At 42.0% G+C, this 16,214-nt stretch overlaps 1 protein-coding gene across 2 annotated transcripts in view; it reads right to left on the reverse strand.

The window, feature by feature from the left end:
• Positions 1-16,214, reverse strand: part of HFM1 (helicase for meiosis 1) — a 276,350-nt gene that overhangs the window by 90,274 nt on the left and 169,862 nt on the right. For both annotated transcript variants that reach the window (XM_075321028.1, XM_075321027.1), the window contains exons 19-21: positions 14,924-15,004; positions 13,891-13,982; positions 8,914-9,020 (exon numbers count right to left, since the gene is read on the reverse strand). In XM_075321028.1, the coding sequence (XP_075177143.1) occupies positions 8,914-9,020; positions 13,891-13,982; positions 14,924-15,004 (280 nt within the window). The remainder of the gene's footprint in view (positions 1-8,913; positions 9,021-13,890; positions 13,983-14,923; positions 15,005-16,214) is intronic.

Consider the following 16,214-nt stretch of genomic DNA (forward strand, 5'->3'; position numbering starts at 1 on the left):
TACTCAGGAGAAAATGCACAATACATTTTATGGTGCATTTTTTCCTGATAGCCTTGTGAAAAAAAAAGCTACCTAGTTGAAGCAACCGTTTTGTGGTAAAAAAAATTTTTTTTCTTTTCACGGCTCAACGCTATAAACTTCTGTGAAGCCCCCAGGTGTTCAAAGTGCTCACCAAACATCTAGAACAATTATTTGAAGGCTCTAGTTTCCAAAATGGGGTCACTTGTGGGGGAGCTCCATTGTTTAGGCACCTCAGGGGGTCTTCAAACCCGACATGGCGTCCGCTAACAGGTGCAGTTAATTTTGCACTCAAAAATTCAAATGGCGCTCCTTGCCTTCCGAGCACTGCCGTGTGTCCAAACATTTGATTTCCACCACATATGAGGTATTTGCGTACTCAGGAGAAAATGCACAATACATTTTATGGTGCATTTTTTCCTGTTACCCTTGTGAAAAAAAAGCTACCTAGTTGAAGCAACCGTTTTGTGGTAAAAAAAAAAATTTTCTTTTCACAGCTCAACGCTATAAACTTCTGTGAAGCCCCCAGTGGTTCAAACTGCTCACCAAACATCTAGAAAAATTATTTGAGAGCTCTAGTTTCCAAAATGGGGTCATTTGTGGGGGAGCTCCATCGGTTAGGCACCTCAGGGGGTCTTCAAACCCGACATGGCGTCCGCTAATGAGTGCAGCTAATTTTGCGTTCAAAAATTCAAATGGCGCTCCTTCCCTTCCGAGCTCTGCCGTGCGCCCAAACAATTGATTTTTACCACATATGGGGTATCAGCGTACTCAGGAGAACATGCACAATAAATTGTATTGTGCACTTTCTCTTTTCTCCCTTGTAAAAATGAAAATTTTATGGCTAAAGTAACATTTTTGTGTTAAAAAGTAAAATTTTCATTTTTTCCTTCCACATTGCTTTGGTTCCTGTGAAGCACCTAAAGGGTTAATAAACTTATTGGATGTGGTTTTGAGCAGTGTGAGGGGTGCAGTTTTTAGAATGGGGTCACTTTTGGGTATTTTCTGTCACCTAGGCCTCTCAAAGTCACCTCAAATGTAATGTGGTCCGAAAAAAAAATTATTTTGTAAATTTTGTTGGAAAAATGAGAAATTGCTGATGACCTTTGACCCGTTCTAACTTCCTAACGAAAAAAAAATTTGTTTCGAATATTGCGCTGATGTAAAGTAGACAAGTGGGAAATGTTATTTAGTAACTATTATGTGTGACATATCTCTCAGATTTATGGGCATAAATTTTCAAAGTTTGAAAATTGCAAAATTTTAAAAATTTTCGCAAAATTTCCTAAATTTTCACAAATAAACGCAAAAAATATCGGCCTAAATTTACCACTGACATGAAGTACAATGTGTCATGAAAAAACAATCTCAGAATCGCCAGGATCCGTTGAAGCGTTCCAGAGTTATAACCTGTCAAAGTGACACTGGTCAGAATTGCAAAAAATGGCCCGGTCATTAGGGTGTTTTAGTAATAAGGCATAACGTTTGGAACACCATTCTAAGTCTGAACTGGGTGCAAAAACCTAAAAAAACATCACTATGGGGAGATAAGGTATGCACACCAGTGACTATGTAAGGGGAATACATGAAATAGCAGAAACTGCTGTGTGAATACTGACTTGAAAAATCCAATAGCTATATGTAAGAGTGAAAATGTGAAAATGTAATCTGCATTACTGCCATGAACATATGAATCAAGAGAAATTTAGCTACTGAATTGATCAATGCAATAGAGCCCCAACACTACGCCAAAGTATTTCTCTACGTTGGGGTCCCTAGCTTGTGTGTGTCCTCTCATGCAGTTAAAAAACTTACCGTGTATGGGAAGCTGAGACCCAGGCTATTTATGCGTATGATATGGATTGGCAATAGGTGTAGTTGGGGAGGGTTCACAAACGAAAAACTACTAACAATAAGGAATAACGTTTGGAACACCATTCTAAGTCTGAACTGGGTGCAAAAACCTAAAAAAACATCACTATGGGGAGATAAGGTATGCACACCAGTGACTATGTAAGGGGAATACATGAAATAGCAGAAACTGCTGTGTGAATACTGACTTGAAAAATCCAATAGCTATATGCAAGAGTGAAAATGTGAAAAATGGAATCTGCATTACTGCCATGAACATATGAATCAAGAGAAATTTAGCTACTGAATTGATCAATGCAATAGAGCCCCAACACTACGCCAAAGTATTTCTCTACGTTGGGGTCCCTAGCTTGTGTGTGTCCTCTCATGCAGTTAAAAAACTTACCGTGTATGGGAAGCTGAGACCTTTTTTTTTAGGTTTTTGCACCCAGTTCAGACTTAGAATGGTGTTCCAAACGTTATTCCTTATTGTTAGTAGTTTTTCGTTTGTGAACCCTCCCCAACCACACCTATTGCCAATCCATATCATACGCATAAATAGCCTGGGTCTCAGCTTCCCATACACGGTAGGTTTTTTAACTGCATGAGAGGACACACACAAGCTAGGGACCCCAACGTAGAGAAATACTTTGGCGTAGTGTTGGGGCTCTATTGCATTGATCAATTCAGTAGCTAAATTTCTCTTTATTCATATGTTCATGGCAGTAATGCAGATTCCATTTTTCACATTTTCACTCTTACATATAGCTATTGGATTTTTCAAGTCAGTATTCACACAGCAGTTTCTGCTATTTCATGTATTCCCCTTACATAGTCACTGGTGTGCATACCTTATCTCCCCATAGGGTGTTTTAGTGGCCAGGGGTGAAGGGGTTAAACTAGTCTTGAATTGAAAATTCGCTCAAAGAATAAACTGGCTGGATCAATCTGTGAATTAAGGCCGCTTTACACGCTACGATATCGCTCAAGCGATCTCGTTGGGGTCACGGAATTTGTGACGCACATCCGGCCGCTTTAGCGATGTCACTGCGTGTGACACCTATGAGTGATTTTGAATCGTCGCAAAAACGTTCAAAATCTCTAATCGGTGACATGCCCCCCTATTATATTATCGTTGCTGCTGCGTGTACGATGTAGTTCGCTGTTCTTGCGGCAGCACACATCTCTATGTGTGACACCACAGGAACGAGGAACCTCACCTTATCTGTGGCCGCCCGCAATGAGGAAAGAGGTGGGCGGGATGTTACGTCCCACTCATCTCCGCACCTCCGCTTATATTGGGCTCCCGCTTAGTGATGTCGCTGTGATGCCGAATGAACCGCCCCCTTAGAAAGGAGGCGTTTCACCGGTCACAGCGACATCGCTAGGCAGGTAAGTCGTGTGACGGGTCTGAGCGATGTTGTGCGCCACGGGCAGCGATTTGCCCTTGTCGCACAACCGATGGGGGCGAGTACGCACGCTAGCGATATCAGTAACGATATTGCAGCCTGTAAAACGACCTTTAGTGTTACTTTTTTTTGTGAATGTACATAAATATGATGGATTTTTAGCAAAAAGGTTGAATACGGTACTTTTGCATTGCAAATCCTGGCAGTCCCATTTCCCACACTGCTCAAGCATCAGGAATTGGGATACTGTCATCTGAACTGCTGTGTGGTCTCCAAATAACGACCTGCAGCTGACATCTTACGGATCATACCTTGTACAGTGGTGATCAGTACCTGGGCTGTCACAGATCAGCAGTTCACAGCGGCGCACAGTTTGTACAGCAGAGTCGTTTTTCATCCCCAGAGTCACTGTTTAAGTCTCTGTCTTCTGCAAAGTCTAAGCTCTTATGGTTATCAGAGTTCTTGCTCTCCTTTAGAGGGTAAGCTCTTACGCTCAGCAGGATTCTATATCTGCTCTGTCAATGTGTATTTTCTGAGCAATTACAAGCTTTTCAGTATTTATGAAATTTATTTGCCACAAATCTAATTTTCTGAGAAACTTCATTACATAGGCATTTGGAGATAAATATAATGAAGTGTTCTGAATGCTGTAACCAAATTTTCTTTTCAGTTTTTCAAAACATTTCTTTATTTCTCATAAATTCTAGGTATTTTTGCTATTTTAAAAGTATCTTAAATCAAAACAAAATTTCCAATTTATGTCTGTAAGTGAAGGCTTTTTTCTTGCCACTCTTCTATAAAGGCCATCTCTATGGAGTGTACGGAGTATATGGCTTATTGTGGTCGTATGGACAGATCCTCCAGTCTCTGCTTGAGAAACTCTGCAGCTCACTTAGGCTATGTTCGCACGTTGCGTTTCTTACCGCGTTTCTGCAGCGTTTTTGGCAGCAGCGTTTTTGCGCAAAAACGCATGCGTTTTTGATTTCCAGCAAAGTCTATGGGAAAAGCAGAAATCCTGTCTGCACTTTGCTTTTTTTTCAGCAGCGTTTAATTTGCATATTTGTGGTCAAAAACCATGCTGAAAAAGAAGCAGCATGTCAGTTGTTTTTGCCATTTCTGCAGCGTTTCCTTAACATTGGAGTCAATGAGAAATGGCAAAAAGCAACCAAAATCACAATTCCTGCGTTTTTCATGCTTTTTACCTGCTTTTCAACTGCGTTTTTGGCTCCAAAAACGTATGCTTTTCTGGCCAAAAATTAATGGGTTCTAATGTTCCTTTACACACACACAATAACCGAAAATTTAAATGTAAAAAAATAATAAACTTTAGCTATTTTTCTGTTAAAATGTGCATAACCACTATTATTACATTAAAATTGATAATTTCCCATATAATTTTATTAAAAGTTAATTTCATAATTTTTTTCTCTTTTTTCATTCTTTTTGACTAATTTAACTTTATTTCTCAGTGTCTTGATCTCAAAAACGCATCTGCAGAAACGCAGGTGAAAACGCAGGTAAAACGCGCCAGAAACGCGGTAAAAACGCATGCGTTTTTACCGCTAAAAAATGGTCAAAAGCCATTTGGTCAAAAACCAAGGGAAGGAAAACGTGCAGAATAAACTGCAGGTACTTCGACGCAACGTGCGGACATAGTCTTAGGGTTACCTTTGGTATCTGAGCTGCCTCTCTGATTAATGTCTTCCTTGACCAGGCTGAGAGGTTTGGTGGCTGGCCCTCTCTTGGTAGGTTTTCTTTGATACCATGTTCTTTCCATTTGATGATAATGGATTTAATGGCGATCAGGAGGTTCAGCAGAGATCGGGATAATTTTTTAGAATCAAACCTTCACTTGTACTTCTCAACAACTTTGTCTCTGACTTGTTTGGAGAGTTCTTTGGTTTTCATGGTGGTATTTGGTTAGTGGTGCCTCTTGCTTAATAGTGTTGCAGCCTCTATGGCTGAAAGGGTGTATATACTAACAAACCCCGGGACACTGACAATGCACACAGGTGGACTTCCTTTCACGAAGCATGTGACTTATGAAGATAATTGCTTGTACCAAAAAATTTTAGGGGCTTCATAGCAAAAGTGGTGAATACATATGCACATGGCAATTTTACAATTTTTATTTATTTTATCCCATAAATGTTGCCTATGTTTATCTCACTTCACTTCCGCAACTTACATTATTTTGTGCTGATGCATCACACACATCAGATTACAAAAATATTTAAACACAGGTGGTAATGTAACAAAATAGGTAAAAAGTCAATGATGGGTGTGTGTGGGTGAATACTTCTGCAAGGCACTGTATATAAGTTCTCTATTATGGAACATATGTATCTCATCCTGGGCCCCCTTCCTGGTATATATGCCCCCCATTCTGCTGCAGTTCTAATAAATAATGCTTACACCAATCCCATGATGCACGGAATCCTCTTCTGTAGCCAGCACAGAGGCTGGCAGCTGACATCGGCATGCCTGCTAGGGGCTTCGCATCACTGCAATGCGATGCTAATGCCTGGCACGCTGGTAACAGCTGCCAGTCTCTGATTGTCTCGCAACATATATTGCAGTGCAGGGACCTAATGGGTCTCTGCACTGCGATTTATGCGCTGGCATCGGCAAGCCTGCCCCCAGCACAGGCCCGGTCACACCCTTGCACCATGATATGCCGGTGACTCCTGGTCTGTGAGGTGGAGGGGACTGTAATCCGTTACTTCCTGAGGACTTCTCTGTCAAGAGACTTTCATTCATTCCAGCTGCCATAAATGCACACACAACCTGTTATACTAATTATACAGGATGTACATGGAAGAAATGTATGTATTCAATTTGTTCCAAATAATGTTTTAATAAATAAAATTGCACATATATTAATTAAAAAAACATCAAATACATTATCAGTTATCTATATATTTAATTCATTATAACTATTAAAACCAATGTATGAATACCATTATAAAATATATGCCTCCACAGACTATTTTTATTTTTAAGATTGCATTTTTTCCTCCCCTTCTTCCAAGAGTTATAACATTTTTATTATTCAGCAGACATAGCCAGATGAGGGCTTGTATTTTTGTGGGACAAGTAGTATTTTTTAATACCTCTATTCAAGTTATCATACAATGTACTGGAAAACATGAAAAAAAATTCAAGTGGGATGAAATGGTGAAAAAAAATGCAATTTCACCATTTTTTTTTTTTTTGCGATTTGTTTGTACAGTATTCATGGGATGACAAGAATTACCTGAAACAGGATTATCCAGGTTAGTATGATTACAGTGTTCCTTTTCTCTTGCTTCTAAGGGTACTTTCACACTTGCGTTCAGCGGAGTCCGTCACTATGGAGAATAGCGCAGTCCGTTAACGCACTGCGCTATTCTCCATAGACTTGTATGGATGACGCACTGTAGCGCAAGTGTCAGCGTTGCATCCGCCGGACGACGCAGCGTCGTTATTTTGACGCTGCATCGGGCGGAAGGAACGCAGAATGTAATGTTTTTTTGAGCAGCGGAATCCTTTGGATTTCACTGCGCATGCTCTCTCTGGCTCCCTCCACCCGTAACCAGGGTACACATCGGGTAACCAAGGAACCCTGGTTACGTGTGCCGGGAGTCCGACACTTCCCCGCTCGGCTCCGCCCCCTCCCGCACTCCGTATGTATACACACACACACACACAATCGTACGCACACACACACACACACACTCACCTGTCCCCCAGCGATACAGTCCCCGCAGCACTGATGTCCTCAGCCATGGCCCCGCTCGGCTCCACCCACTTCGCACCCCGCCCCCCGCTCCCGCCCCCCGCATACATTGTCGGCGACCGAACGATCAGCTGATCACCCGGCGGCCGGCTACTGTGAGTGATCAGCTGATCCCCTGGCGGCCGGCTACTGTGAGTGATCGGCTGATCACCCGGTGGCTGGCTACTGTGAGTGATCGGCTGATCACCCGGCGGCCGGCTACTGTGAGTGATCGGCTAATCACCCGGCGGCCGGCTACTGTGAGTGATCGGCTGATCGTTCACAATAGTCTGCCGACGGTAAAACTGTAAAAAAAAAGAAAAAAAAACAAAAACGGATTGCGTTGTTTTGCAGCATCCGTTGTGCCACTATATGCAACACATCCATTGCATCCGTCACACAACGCAATACAACGGATACCGTTCAACGCAAGTGTGAAAGTAACCTAAGACGACTGCTGCAGTGGCAAAGGGAGCATAATAGGTTATCCAGTAATTAAACATTGATGACCTATTCTTAGGGGTACTTTGCACACTACGACATCGCAGCTGCGATGTCGGTGGGGTCAAATTGAAAGTAACGCACATCCGGCGTCGCTGTCGACATTGGAGTGTGTAAATCATTTTTGATACGATCATTTTGATTAGCGAGCTCAAAAGCGTCGCTATCGTATCATCGGTGTAGTGTCGGTCATTTCCATAATGTCGCGGCAGCGACAGGTACGATGTTGTTCCTCGTTCCTGTGGCAGAACACATTGCTGTGTGAGCAGCCGCAGGCGCGAGGAACATCTCCTTACTTGCGTCCCGCGGCTCACACCGGCTATGCGGAAGGACGGAGGTGGGCGGGATGTTTACGTCCCGCTCATCTCCGCCCCTCTGCTTCTATTGGCCGCCTGCCGTGTGATGTCGCTGTGACACCGCACGACCCGCCCCCTTAGGAAGGAGGCGGTTCGCCGGCCAGAGCGACGTCGCAGGGCAGGTAAGTGCATGTGAAGCTGCCGTAGCGATAATGTTCGCTACGGCAGCTATCACAAGATATCGCAGCTGCGACGGGGGCGGGGACTATCGCGCTCAGCATCACTAGCATCTGCTTGCGATGTCGTAGTGTGCAAAGTACCCCTTAGTATAAGTCATCAATATCTGACAGTCTGGAATTCGACATCCAGCATCCCAACCAATCAGCTGTTCTTGGTGCTGGCAGTGGTAGCAGGTGGCCGGAAATGCTCAGTTCTGGATCTGCTCCATCTTCTGATAGTGGCCGTGGCCGGATACCGCACAACCGCCTCCTATTCAGATCAATGGGAGGCGGATGTGCATTACCCTGCCGTGGCTGCTATCAAAAGACAGAGCAGATCCATGACAGAGCATTTCCGACCACCTGCTTCTGCCGCTGGCACAGAGAACAGTTGATCGATGTGGGTGCCATGTGTCAAACCCTGGATGATCATGCATTGATGACCTATCCTAAGAATACGTCATCAATGTTTAAGTAGTGGACAACCCCTTTAAATCTAAACCAGGCCTTTCCTAATTGCACTGCACAGGAAAGGTAAGGGAGGTGTGATTTAGACTTACCACTATCCTCCTCATGTCACAGCGGTAGCCATCTAGGAATCAGGAGGAATGGAACATTGATGTGAAAGAAGAAGGCATTGGGATGCAAACAGTGAGCACAGGTAGGACTATACATGGGAAACCTATTGTCACTTTTCAGTCCCTGTGTGGGGCTCACTTCAACTTAGAATTTGTATTGTATCTCAAACAACAGAGTTGTGATTCACATGTAGCTTCTACGTCACAGGTGTTGGACCACTATATAACACAAAATTCACTCTTGCTTCAAACAACTTTCAAAAATCCTGATAACACCAATATTACCTGATGGTTACTCTGTTTTTATCCTTATTCAATGTATTAAGTACTTTCTTTTCGCTGGTTCTGAGTTGCACGTCTGAGAATTCTTTACATGTAGATATCAGCAGGACCTATGAATAACAAATGCATTTAACTAAGAATATTGTTAATGACCAGACACATTTAGTAATCCAAAATAATAACCCAAATTAGTAAATGTAAAAGTAAAACAAGATTTCACCTTTTGAAACCATTTTTTTTATTCCTTAGCAAATTCATTTTTGTTTTTATTTGTGGAACTGACATATTTTGATTTAATAGATTGTGTTCATTAATTTCATACTTGACTCTCAGGTAGTTGTTTCAATAATATTTGCCTTTGAAAAATTAATTTTCCAGTGTATTGGTATGCTGTATATTGTATAGCATTAAAGGGAATCTATCATCAGGTGTTTACTATGAAATTTGAAAGCAGCAAAGTGTAGGGGCAGAAAGCCTGATTCCAGTGATGTCTCACTGAACTGCTTGGTGTAGTTTTTATACAATCCCTGTTTTCTCCGCTGTACATATAGCAGTGCTATGAATGCTGAGCTGTGTATAACCCTGTCTACACCACTGATTGGCAACGTAATGTGTGCACAGAACATTGTCAACAGGCTGCGAAGTAGTGGTGAACTGGCTTACACAGGACACCTTGGATAATTGGACTGGCTTGCACAGAACACCTAGTCCTGCAGTGATAATCTTCTGCTGATAAAACATTGATTGTATTAAAACCACAGCCATTGCTGAGCAAGTGACACATCTCTGGAAACCAGTATCTCAGCCCCTACATTATGCTGCTGTCAAACTAAATAGCAAAAACCCGCTGATTGATTCCCTGTAAGAAACGAAAAAGACCTGAATTCATGAATTTACCAAAACTGGTGCTAGAGCATAAAGAAATTTTAATTTTTTTTTGCACACCAAATTGCATAAACATTTAAAAACAGCATATACTCATAATAGGCACATTAAACTCACGTGGGAGCAACACCTAAACCATATAAAGATGATACCAAAGAAATGAAGAAAAAACTAAGCCTGAAGTAAAACAGAAAAAGTATGTGCTATTACTGAAAGTAAAGTTATGACAGCTGGTGTCAAGTGAAAGTTCACAACATTTTTTTACAGACTCTATAATGAGTTCAGAAACTGCTCCTGCCGCCTCGCACATGGAAACGCGTTTATTTTGGCTTTCTCAGGTAGTGTGCACTAAAGAAGCACATCAAAATGCGTGTCGCAGTGTGGGACGGCAGGAGCAGCTTCTGAACTCATTATGAAGTTAGTAAAAAGTGATGTGGACTTTAACATGGCACCATCTGGCGTAGCATTACTTTCAGGCATAGCATATTCTTTTTTATTCTTTTTCTATATTATCTGGGGTTCATTCATTTCTTCATTATCTAGGCATCAGCTCTCTATTACTTAGGTGTTCTTCCTGCTCCTGCCTGATATTGCAGCAATAAACATTCATTTATTATTCATACCTTATCATTTATGCCCTGGCACTTGCTTTGGCCGTTTTGTGAAAACAAGGCCTTTTTGGTTTCTTGGTAGATTTAGTACCTGTAGTCATGAGGTGCAGCAATAACACACAGTCAGTTTCAGTCATATTTATTGATTACCCTCTTCCTGTGATTTCAATTTTATAGAGTTTAGTCTCCAATGCAGATATGCCTACAGCGTAACACAGTAGGCTTCTGTACGTGAATTTACAAGCAGAGCTCTACGGAAGAGGTTTAAAAGGAAAAGGTTTCCATAATTTTAAGAAAACCATTAATGACATATTATAGCGTCCTTAGAGCCTATTATCTATATTTCCACAAATATTAGATATAATAGGAAGGTCAGTCACGTCCGTATATTGCAGACAAGACTGTGCCTATGTGCAGCCCCATTCCTTTAAAAGGAACCTGTCAGGTGCAATATGCATCCAGAGCCAGGAGCAGTTCTGGGTCTATATTGCTAATCCCTGCCTAACTGTCCCAGCCTATAGTAGCATAGATAAAGAGATCTTTAGATAAAGTATTTCTAAAGTTCCCATGTGATATGCTATTGAGGCCTGTGACTAGTCACAAGGGCGTTAGTTCCCTTGGCTAGTCGGACCCCTTAGCATGTTATCACACCCGTGTTGGTGTACTAATATGCTAATAAATACGCAGTGTCATAGGATGGCCTCGCTCACCTCTCTGCTGCCATTGCGTCCGACTCCTGGATTTAGACTCAGTGCTCATGATCCCAGACTTTGGGACATGCGCACTACATGAGTTTGAAGCCAGTACGCGTACACCCGGCTTCATAGTGCGCATGACCAAAAGTCCGAGATCATGAGCACTGAGACAAAATTCAGGAGTCGGATGCAATGGCAGCAAAGAGGTGAGTGCAACTATCCTCTGATGCTGCACATTCATTAGCATATTAGAACACCCACGAGGGCATACTTACATGCTAAGGGGGCCGACTAGCCAAGAGAACTAACGCCCTTACGACTAGTCCCTGACCTCAATAGCATATCATAAAGGATCTTTAGAAATACGTTTTCTAAAGATCTCTTTTTGTATGCTACTATAAGCTGACACTGCTAGGCAGGGATTAGCAATATTCACCCAGAACTGGTCGTGGTTCTGGGTGGATATTGGACCTAACAGGTTCCTTTAAAGGGAAACTGTCACCATGAAACTCCAGTCCAATCTCCAGACATCATGTAATAGAGCAGTGGGAGCTGAGCAGATGGATATACAGTTTTGTGAGAAAAGATTCACTATAAGGCTACGAACACACTTCCGGCTTTTCTGCCGTTTGTCGGATCTGGCGCACTCCCATACATTCTATCCAGTACAGTGGCTGCGCTGCAACTTCCTGGTCACATGCTTCGGTCACATGACAGCACGTGACTGGAACTTGTCGCACAGCCACTTTACTGTACACAGTGTACGGGAGCGCGCCAAATCCGACAAATGGCAGAAAAGCCGGATGTGTGTTCATAGCCTAACTTGTGCTTTGACCATTTACTCTTCTGAACTTTTTGCGATTTTTGGTCCAGTGGACGGCCCTATCAGTGATTGATAACTTTCTTTGTATACGCGTGCACACAGAGATATCGTTCAATCATTGATGGGACTGCCCACTTGACCAAAACTCCCAGAAGGAACAGATTTTAAATGGATAACACACAGCTTATATTGAATTTTTTATCATAATCTATATGTTATCAGCTCCCTCTGTGTTATATTATGCCGCACTGCATTTTCAAAGTATCAGGTTGCCTTTAATGCGGACAGATGGTGGAGCTTCCCGCCATTACATGCACTATTCTTATCCGGCTTTATACAGTGTGTGCAGAATTATTAGGCAAATGAGTATTTTGATTACATGATAATTTTTATACATGTTGTCCTACTCCAAGCTGTATAGGCTTGAGAGCCAACTACTAATTAAGTAAATCAGGTGATGTGCATCTCTGTAATGAGGAGGGGTGTGGTGTAATGACATCAACACCCTATATAAGGTGTGCTTAATTATTAGACAACTTACTTTCCTTTGGCAAAATGGGTCAGAAGAAAGATTTGACGGGTTCTAAAAAGTCCAAAATTGGGAGATGTCTTGCAGAGGGATGCAGCAGTCTTGAAATTGCCAAACTTTTGAAGCGTGATCACGAACAATCAAGTGTTTCATGGTAAATAGCCAACAGGGTCGCAAGAAGCGTGTTGGGCAAAAAAGGTGCAAAATTACTGCCCATGAATTGAGGAAAATCAAGCATGAAGCTGCCAAGATGACATTTGCCACCAGTTTGGCCATATTTCAGAGCTGCAACATTACTGGAGTATCAAAAAGCACAAGGTGTGCCATACTCAGGGACACGGCCAAGGTATGGAAGGCTGAAAAACCACCACCTTTAAACAAGAAACATAAGATAAAACGTCAAGACTGGGCCAAGAAATATCTTAAGACTGATTTTTCAAAGGTTTTATGGACTGATGAAATGAGAGTGACTCTTGATGGGCCAGATGGATGGGCCAGAGGCTGGATCAGTAAAGGGCAGAGAGCTCCACTCCGACTCAGACACCAGCAAGGTGGAGGTGGGGTACTGGTATGGGCTGGTATCATCAAAGATGAACTTGTGGAACCTTTTCGGGTTGAGGATGGAGTGAAGCTCAACTCCCAGACCTACTGCCAGTTTCTGGAAGACAACTTCTTCAAGCAGTGGTACAGGAAGAAGTTAGTATCGTTCAAGAAAAACATGATTTTCATGCAGGACAATGCTCCATCACATGCATCCAACTACTCCACAGCGTGACTGACCAGTAAAGGTCTAAAAGATGAAAAAATTATGACATGGCCCCCTTGTTCACCTGATTTGAACCCCATAAAGAATCTGTGGTCCCTCATAAAATGTAAGATCTACAGGGAGGGAAAACAGTACACCTCTCGGAACAGTGTCTGGTGGCTGTGGTGGCTGCTGCACGCAATGTTGATTGTAAACAGATCAAGCAACTGACAGAATCTATGGATGGTAGGCTGTTGAGTATCATCATAAAGAAAGGTGGCTATATTGGTCACTATTTTTTGGGGTTTTGTTTTTGCATGTCAGAAATGTTTATTTCTAAATTTTGTGCAGTTATATTGGTTAACCTGGTGAAAATAAACAAGTGAGATGGGAATATATTTTGTTTTTATTAAGTTGCCTAATAATTCTGCACAGTAATAGTTACCTGCACAAACACATATCCTCCTAAGATAGCCAAAGAACATAGAACAGTTGTTGATCAATAATAAAAAAAATCCTCTAAAATACAAGTTGCCTAATAATTCTGCACGCGGTATATGTTTATTTGAACAGAATGCAACTTCTAATGATTGTAGTTTGGGATATTACCCAGGTACTTTTGTATAAAAAGAGGAAATACTTCTAAAGTTTCTTTTATCACAATACCATATTCCAAATAATATTTTTTTTACCAGGTCAGCCAGTGTTTCTTTTCCTTGAATTGAGTTAAACAGTTTTGCGGTGTCAAAGGCAATATAGTACGATGTCATCAGCTTACCATTTTCTAGGAAGTAAAATAAAGTTAAAAACTCAGAATAAAAAAATACATCTTACCATAAAGGATGAAGATGGATCCACATTTGGCTTTAGTTTCCAACAATCGCTTTGTGTGAAGTCACACTAACAGCAGATCTTACTTTTTTTGGGTTCATTTGTTATAACTAGGGGGCTCCACAAGTGTCCTTTTGGTACAGTTTTTGAAGCCAAAAGAAATATGTGATTGAGAAAAAAATGCCCTTTTTTCAAATATAGTTGCCTACTTTTTAAAATCCATTCCTAACCTAACTGACTAAAAACCTTAATAAAAACTGCTATTCCTAGGATCATCCTGCCCTAACTCCACCGGAAATCAGCTCTAGAAGAACCGATTTCTGGTTGGCTTGTGCAGTTGCTCATCGCTAGTATAAAAATGAAATAGGCATGGTACGAAGGATAAGGGGCGGTAGAGTTAAGGGTGCTTTACACACTGCGACATCGCTAGCGATCTCGTTAGCGATGAAACACTCCAGATCACACATACGATCTGCCGAGATCGCACATAGGTCATTATTGTAGCGCCGGTCACATGTGCGATCTCGGCAGATTGTATGTGCGATCTGGAGTGTTACATCTCTAACGAGATCGCTAGCGATGTTGCAGCGTGTAAAGCACCCTTTAAAGTGTTATAGATATTTTTTTCTATAAAATCTGATATAAAATAGATCCGTTTTCTAGAGACTCCCATGTTAAAGAAAACATCCTGCAAAAATATTTTTTTTCAAATCGGAAAAAAACAACTTGTTTCTAAAACTTTTTTTGCCAAGGGATTGCTGCTGGATGTGTTCTAACAAATGAATACTGGACATGTGTACTAGGTAATACAATCAAAACACAAAATGTGTAATGAGCATTTACGTCTTACTACTTCCTAATGCATTGCTGACTATTCATATTACAAGCAGGTACCTGTAGGCTTAAAATTGATTTCTTCATCCATTCTAATTAATCCAACTGATGATAAATCATTAAGATTTTTCAAACAAAGCTCTGTTATAAAAAGAGTTGAATTATTAGCATTCAGGCCCCTAATTATTCAATTATGTTACTAATAAAATCATACTTATTCAATAGAATAATTTATTTTGTGACTTCTAAACAGGCTGGAGCTGCATCAGTCACATCTCTATCACTGAAATTCATGGCTGCCAGGAGGAACAAAGTTAATTTCATCCCGGTAGCCAGGCTTCAGGTACCGTACTATGGAATGCAATTAATCTGCATTTCAATTTTTTTTTTAGGAAGTGACAATCACATTAGTAGCAGCTGTGCCAAGTATTGCAGCGTTGTTCAAAAAATCCATTCAAAACAATTAAAGGGAACCTGTCAGGTCCAATATGCACCCAGAACTACGAGCAGTTCTGGGTGTATATTGCTAATCCCTGCCTAACGGTCCCTGTATACACCTATGCTAATGAGCGAGGGGACTAGTCCCCTGAGCATTAGTTCCCCTGGCTAGTCGGCTCCATTAGCATGTTAGTACGCCCCTGTGGGTATGCTATCATGCTAATGAATACGCAGCGTCACAGGATGATCTCACTCACCTCTCTGCTGCCATCTCGTCCGACGCTGGATTTCAGCTCAGTACTAATGACCCCGGAGTTCAGGTCATGCACACTATGAAGCCGGATGTACGCGTCCTGGCTTCAAACTGAAGTAGTGCGCATGACTGAAACTCCTCGCACTGAGCCGAAATCCAGCATCTAACGCGATGGCAATGGAGAGGTGAGTGAGATCATCCTCTGACTATGCGCATTCATTAGCATGTTAGCACACCCACAGGGGCATACTAACATGCTAATGGAGCCGACTAACCATGAAACTAACGCCCAGGGGATTAGTCCCCTCACTCATTAGCATACGATAAAAGCACTTAAAGGCCCCTTTACACACTGACTTTCTAGTGATCCCACCAGCGATCCCGACCTCGCCGGGATCGCTGTAAAGTCTCTAAACAGTCGCTGGTGAGCTGTCTAATAGGCAGATCTGGCCAACGACGCAGCAGCGTTTAGAGACTTTCCAGTGATCCCGGACCTGCAGAATGACCTCGCTGGTAGGGAACGCTATAGCACGCCTACGGGCTGGGTTCTAAAAGTCGCTAACGATGTCATTGTAACGGTGTCAAACACACCGATGCATGCTGCGCAGCGGGAAACAAAGGACCAAAAAATGGTCCTGAAAGATTTGTAGCGATCAGCGA

This window comes from Anomaloglossus baeobatrachus, chromosome 8 (assembly GCF_048569485.1).
Source record: "Anomaloglossus baeobatrachus isolate aAnoBae1 chromosome 8, aAnoBae1.hap1, whole genome shotgun sequence".
Lineage (NCBI taxonomy): Eukaryota > Metazoa > Chordata > Amphibia > Anura > Aromobatidae > Anomaloglossus > Anomaloglossus baeobatrachus.